The 7,787-nt window shown below is 27.9% G+C and overlaps 1 protein-coding gene across 1 annotated transcript in view; it reads left to right on the top strand.

Annotated features, from left to right (window-relative positions):
- Nucleotides 1–3,932: 3,932 nt before the first annotated feature.
- The window catches only part of LOC100211438 (2-acylglycerol O-acyltransferase 2-A), a 6,326-nt gene continuing 2,471 nt past the window's right edge, over nucleotides 3,933–7,787 (top strand). The window contains exons 1-3 of the mRNA XM_065788082.1: nucleotides 3,933–4,446; nucleotides 4,615–4,837; nucleotides 4,927–5,126. Coding sequence (XP_065644154.1) covers nucleotides 4,008–4,446; nucleotides 4,615–4,837; nucleotides 4,927–5,126 — 862 coding nt within the window. The 5' untranslated portion in view covers nucleotides 3,933–4,007. The remainder of the gene's footprint in view (nucleotides 4,447–4,614; nucleotides 4,838–4,926; nucleotides 5,127–7,787) is intronic.

The following is a 7,787-nucleotide window of genomic DNA, read 5'->3' as shown; positions in this document are numbered from 1 at the left end:
TTAATAGCATTATTTTAATCATTTTTTTATTAATTACTCTCTTAATAAATATTTTTAAATAAATGGGTTTGTGTAAGTTTGCATACATAAATTATATACTTGTTCGAACATGTATGTATGTGTATGTATGTATGTATGTATGTATGTATGTATGTATGTATGTATGTATGTATATATATATATATATATATATATATACACACACACACACACATATATATATATATATTTATATATATATATATATATATATATATATATATATATATATATATATATATATATATATATATATATATATATATATACTGTTTATATATAATGTTTCACCAAATTTGCAAACTTGTCAGTTTCGTGAAATCAGCAAATTTTTGTTTAATTCTGTAATTCAACACTCATTTAGCTGAACTTGCAAAATAAATGAAAATAAAAAAAACAATTAAAAATGCTCAAATTAAAAAGAAATTTGTAATTTTAGCATAAAATGTGTATATATTTCAATATTCATTTAAGTAAGGTTATTTTTAATATAAATTAATATAAGTTTTATATAAATATAAATGTTATTTTTCATAGACAAATATCTGAACAGTTTTGAAAATAGTTCACAAGTGATTTTAATGTTAGAAAGAAGATTGAAGGTTGTGTTGGTTAGTATCTATTGGCAAAACATAGTGACTTTCTCAAAGGAGTTTTACAACAAATATTTCTTCTGACTTCTTTATTATCTTTGTATATTAGTTATAAGACATACAAAGTATGTGAGGATATTAGAAGCATAACCAGTAATGCTTTCATCTGAACCACAGTAGTAATGTAGTGGTAAAGCACTCGCCTCATAAGCAAGTGCTTTACCACTACACAAGCACAAGTTCGATCCCCACCACTTCCTTGGTAGTACCGCGCTCAACTTGTTTCTCTGCGCAATAGCCTTGTTTGTTGAGGTTCGTGTTTCGAAGTTATAAAGTTGAAAGAGGTTTGTAACCACAAAAGACCTCCTCGACTGTAGTGGCTTTTTCGACTTTGGAAAGTTGAATATTAAAAAAAAAAACCAAATGTTTTAGTATTTTCTTGGCTTTCTAGGGTTGTTGTTATGTTCTGGGGTTTATAATGTTCTGTTTATTTTTCAATCAATCCTTAAAGGTAATTTCATCAATGGTAACAATATTGATAAAACACTTTTTAATTTTTTGAAACAAGATTTTTCATAGATGGTTTTATTTTGCTTTCTTAAGATAGAGCTTGTTATGTTTTCTTTTTTAAGATAAACATGAAATATAGTATTGCCTTAAATCAATTACTTTGAAACAAAGTTATACCAATAATTTTGTTTCCTAAAAATATTATTGTTGAGTAATATCAAAATTATATTTTGAAAAAGGCAAAAGCATTAATAACGCTATTTTATCTTAAATTTTGTCTCTCAGAAGTTGTTGTTTTTTTTATATAAATGCTATGTATATTAGGGTGCTCCTATATTTCAAAAAAAAATCTGTCTTTATTCTAAAAACTTTCCATTGCTTTTCTATAGCAACTCTATTAAGTTTTTCAAAATTTAAATGGATTTAGAAGAATCTAAAGTCTTAATTTTACAATGAGACCCTAAATGTAAATTAAAATATAGTTTTTCAACTTTATTTTTATTTGCAAAAAATTTAAAAAGTTTAAACATTATTCCTAAAGAAGTAAAGTTATACAAAATTTTCAAAAACGATAACTTTTTAATACAAAAATTATTAGTTAGCAATATATTGCATAAAAGCTTTTATCAGAAATTTAAAATGTCTTTTTTTTTTTTTTTTTAATTAAGATTATGAAGTTTTTATATAATTTGGCTTCTTATACACTTCTTTTTATATTTCTTATATATACACTTCTTTAAATTGAATAAGAAACGTTTGATTGCTGGTTCAACCCCGATCAGACAAATTGTGCATTTACATATGTAAATAGTTTACTGTCAGGGGCTTCAGTACATATATCTACTATCTTATACCCTCCTATGGCAACAGAGTGTCGCTACATCAACTGAGGATTATTTTATCTATATACACTATAGTATATAGAGAAAAAATATATATTTATATATATATATATATATATATATATATATATATATATATATATATATATATATATATATATATATATATATATATATATATATATATATATGTTTTAATGCCTCTGGACTTATATATGTTGCAAAAGCCACATGCAACAGCAAATGGTAAAAATTGCTGTTAGACTATCTTGATGAGCTATCTAATTTTTGATTACCTTCAATAGTTTAAATTATTAAGGAAACTAATTAAATTTAATTGATTTAAAAAGATATGCTTTCAGATTTTGTTTTTCAATGAACTTTAAATTAAAGATCTACTGCATTAAAACTTGGTAGTTAAATTTTTTATAGTTACTGAATTAAATTTTGATGAGTTACGTTGACTATTGATTTTTTTCGTCAATAAATCTTGATTTTCTTTTCTTCAATCCTCTGGGTTTTCTGTTTATACTTTCATTCCCCATTGTATGTCAATTTTACTTGACAATTCAAAGTAGTCACAATTAAAATACCCAGCCTTGCAGTCCTGACCTGCAAAAAGGTTAATGTTATAAAAGGCAAATGGTTGTAAAAAATACTACAACCACACAAGTTTAGACATTAAAATTAAAAAAATTGGTTTCCACAAGGTGTTTTCTAGAAAATAAAACTTATAAAATGCAAATATTTTTTAAAATGTAAAGCTACTTTAAAAAAAATTTTTAAGTAAAAAATTTCTTTGAAAAAGTTTTTTTAATGTTACAAATGTTTGTAATTAGTAGCAGCATTTAGTTAACAAAAACTGAAAATTGAATTAAAAATTACTATATCATAAATTAAATAAACAAATATATAAGTTAAATAAACAATAACAAATATATAAATTGTTAAACTAAATAACTACCAAATGAGTAAACTAATAATAACTTTTATATATACAAACAATTAAACAATTATACCAACATATTTTGAAAGTTTCACAGCTCATGAACTTGTTAAACTTTCAAAAAATGATAAATTAAAATTTTTATCATCATTTATCTCTATTATATTATTATCATTATTACTTATCTCTCTCACCATCACTGTCTATTGTCATCCTTATTGTTATCAACATGATTGTCAACCCTATTTTTAGCCCGGAGTATGGAACATTTTACAATAAAAGTTGATGCAAAATTTTGTAATAGTATACATACTATAATAGTATAAGTGTTGTAGTATACATAGTTTAATATAAAAGTAAGAATTATATAATATAATGTAATAAATAAAAAAAGTTTTATTCATTATAATAAATATAATATATTATAAATATAAGAGTTATATAATGTAATATAGTAAAATAGTGATAAACATGTTATATATTATAAAGTTTTTAGTTAATGGTGTACTGTCAACTATTTTGAATAAACAGTGGAATTTTTTCACTGTTACTTGCTTTTTTAAAAGTTTACATCTTTTCAGACCCTGAATAAATAATGCATTAAATAATGAATGAGTTGATGCATTGATTGGCTGAATCAAGAAAGCAAACTTGAGGAACTTTCATATAAATGTATTTATGTATGCGCATGTACATTTGTGCGTGTGTTTGTGTGTGTGTGTGTGTGTGTGTGTGTGTGTGTGTGTGTGTGTGTGTGTGTGTGTGTGTGTGTGTGTGTGTGCATTTGTACATGTTTGTAGATAGACAGATAGATAAATAGACAAACAAGGAGATAAATTGGTAGATAGATATAAATTATAGATATAAAATATAAAAATATAAATCAATAATATAATAATGCCAAAAATCAAAAGCAGTAACAGCAAATAAAATACTATTGTTGAAGTTTATTGTTGATCAGCAATTAAAAATTTTTTTGATCAAATTTTTTTTTGACTTAACAAAAAATTGAATAATGAAATCTTTAATTTTAGATTTGTAATAAAAGCAATTTGTTTTTAAATTATAATAAAACAAATGGTGTTTATTCAATTTGCTCCACTTTGCATTCCTTTTCGTAGAAGAGTAGAGACTTTTGCAGTTCTTCTTGGTGTGTTTTTAGCATTTTTGGCACATACCTTTGGCATAATTTTTTGGTTTATATTATTTTTTTCAAGATGGTGGGTTTTTGCAGTTTTGTATGTAAGTGTAGTTGTTGTTTTTGACAGAAAATGTACTTATCAAGGTGGTCGACCAATATGGTGGCTTAGAAACTTGTTTATATGGAAATACTTTTGTTCATACTTTCCAATCAAACTCGTAAAAACATCCTATTTAAGTCCATCACATAATTACATCCTGGGATATCATCCACATGGAATCATTACTGCTGGTGCTTTTGGAAATTTCGCTACTAATGGAAATAATTTTAGTGAGCTTTATCCAGGGATCAAACCACGGTTATTGACTTTAAAATGTTAGTCTAACTTTTAATCTATTTTGAAAGAAATAATTAAAGTAACCTAAATATCAGCAAAATAAAATTGAAGTGAAAAACCAAATTAAAACTTAAAGAAATAGAAAATAAAAATGATTTTATTTACAAACCATTCTTAAATGAAATTTGTCGAATGTTCACATTTAGTAATGCTTCAGTTTCCTTTTGTGCGAGAAATATACCTTGGGCTTGGTTTATGCGATGTGTCAAAAGAAAGCATTGATTATATTTGTGGTGGATCAATGGGGAGTGGAAATGCTGTTGTGGTTATTGTAGGCGGTGCAGCTGAATCATTAGATGCTAGACCAGGATCTTGCACGTTGACTCTTAAAAGTAGAAAGGGGTTTATTCGCATGGCTTTATTAACTGGGTAAGTAATTTTATTTTTTCTACCTGATTTTCTTTTAAAATTAATGCCAAACAAAGCTACCTAATAAAAAAAAAGCTATTTACTTTTAGTGCACAACTTGTGCCAGTATATTCGTTTGGAGAAAATGATTTATACAAGCAGGTGAGTAATAGTCATGGCTCCATATTAAGAAAAATACAAGAGCGTTTTCGAAGATGGATCACTTTTGCACCAGTTGTATTTTATGGTAGAGGGATATTTCAATATAATTTTGGCATTCTTCCTTTTCGAAGAAAAATAACTACTGTTGGTTAGTATTGTTGATTGATTATTTTATATTATTTTGCATAAAAAATTTTGTAACTGTTAATAACATAATTTTTAATACTTTTTGCTTACAAAGTTTGCATCTTTCAAAAATTCCTTGTTTAACCCTTTCAGTCCCTGTGACCCGCTAAGCGGGTCATGACATTTTTTAGTAAAACTAAAAAATGTCATGATCCGCTTAGCACTCTAAAAACAGCATTTGATCACATAACTAGAGTTAAGAAAAAGTAGAATTGAAAGAGATAGTTTGGCAGCCGTATTTTAGACAAACAAAATAAGGTCTCATTTGTGAAATTCTGACAAGTATTTTTTATTTTATAGCTTTTACATTGATGAGAACATTTCACTTACAATTGTTTTACTGTTTTTTGTCTAGGACTGAAAGGGTTAAGCAGTGTTTGATCTGGGTTGATAATTTTATTTCCTAATACAAAAATGCATCCCAGCCATTCCCATATTAAGGTCTAGTGTTTCTTTCCCAGGAATTTTTTTTTAAGTTTACCTGTTATCTGGGTAATTAGTGAGTTTTTTCCTACTCGTGACCCAAGTAATTTTTCAAAATTAACTGGATAGTTACAAGTAGTTTTTAAATTTTATAATTTTTTTTTAAATTATTTTGGAAGATGAAGCTTTTGAAATTTAAACAAACCAAAATAATGATTTTTTTTTTTCAACATCTTCGCTTCCAACAAAGCTGAAAGCAACCACTATTAGAATTGGAAGCTACTGGAAGAGAAAAGATAAAGTTTATAGACCAAGATAACAATTGACAGAGGACTTGAAAGATTGCAAGTTATATGAATCAGGAAAGCAAGATGAAGGAAGTGAGTTCCAAAGATCTGATGTTCGATGAAAAAAACTAGACGAATAAGAGTTTTTGGAGCACTTAGGAATAGTCACAGAAAAAGCTAGCTCTTTAGAACAGTGCCTGTTATAGTATTTGTAGAAAAGAGAATGAGAAGTAACATTATGAAAATATGATAATGGTTGGAGGTTGGCTGCATGAGCAGGTCCAACTATGTATACAATCCATTTTTGCACCTTGTCTAAAAAAGAAAAGGCATCATTGGAAGATTTGCCCCAGATATTGCAACAGTATTCTATACAAGGACAGATTTGAGATTTATAGAGATAAAGAATAGAATCCGGAATAAGAATTAATTAATTCAGATAAAATCCAATTTTTTTCAGCCAATCCTTATTGCAATAATTTAGATCTTTCTATATTTATGAATGTTGATGTATGCGATGAGTCATCTACCCTTCATCTTCTAGGATTAACTTTAACTTCCTATTTTCTTGAAAACCAAATATTAAATCCATTGCAAAATTAGCATCTGCTTAGGTTGCATTTCTTGATTGTGCTCGAAACTTTCTTACTCTGGATTCTATTCTTTATATCTATAAATCTCAAATCTGTTGTCATATCTGTGGCAGATCTTCTAATGGTGCCCTTTCACTTTTAGATAAGTTGTAAAAATGCATTATAAACATAGTTGGACCTGCTCTTGCAGCCAACTTCCAACCATTATCACATCATTGTAATGTTGCTTCTCTTTCTCTTTTTCTTTAAGTTGTCTGTCAATCGTTATCTTACTCTACAAACTTTATCTTTTCTCTTCCAGTAACTTCCAACTCTAATAGTGGTTGCTCGCAGCCTTGTTGGAAATCAAAATATTAAAGAAAAAATAATGGCGAGCACGATAAAGAGATACAATGTTAGCAGATGCTAATATTGCAATCGATTTGATATATGGTTTTCAAGAAAATAGGAAGTAAGAGTTAAGCCTAGAAAACGAAGGGTAGATGACTCATTGAGTACATTGCCGTTCATAGAACCTGAGGAACCCCTAAAGTGATAGGATATGAAGAAGAGTACTGTCCATCAAGGACAACTTTGTTACAACGATTGGTAAAAAAGAATTCAACAACCTTAAAGATATTATCTGATACACTGTAAGAAGAAAGCTTATGGTGAAGACCAGCATGCCAAACTTTATCAAAAGCTTTAGTAATGTCTAGAGCGATAGCCTTAACCTCTCCACATTTAATGCACGATAAAACTTATCAGTTATTACTGTTAACAAATCAGCTGTAGAACAAGAAGATCGAAATCCATATTGATGATCAGAATGTAAGTTATTAGATTCAAGATAAGAGATTAAGTGTTTGTTAGTTAAAGACTCAAAAACCTTGCTTATGATAGGAAGAAGACTAATGGGATGTTAGTTAGACAAGTCAGATCGCTCTCCAGAGTTTTTAAAACTAGGGATAACAGATACCGCTTTCCAGCAGGCTGAAAAACTAGACTCTGATAGGCACTTTTTGAATAGTTTTGAAAGTATAGATGACAGCGGCAGTATTTATATATAGTAAGTTAGAAATTACTGAGTACTATTTGTGCTCAAAGCACAAATAGTACTCAGTACACTATCTTGCAGTCCAAACAGTTGCCTCAATATTAATAAATCTTTAACCATAACAAAGGGCTCCAAATGTGGCCTCGACAATGCACATCATAAGTATGAACAGGGATGCTATCCATGCACAACATGGCACTGTTAGTACTTTGATATTTTACAGCTGTTGACGAAATCAGCCTCTCTGAGAGCTACCACAGAGTTAGAGAAACCTGACTACCAGC

This window comes from Hydra vulgaris, chromosome 01 (assembly GCF_038396675.1).
Source record: "Hydra vulgaris chromosome 01, alternate assembly HydraT2T_AEP".
Classification (NCBI taxonomy): Eukaryota; Metazoa; Cnidaria; class Hydrozoa; order Anthoathecata; family Hydridae; genus Hydra; species Hydra vulgaris.
The sequence above is the reverse complement of the archived record's forward strand: the minus strand, read 5'-3'. Positions and strand labels throughout refer to the sequence as shown.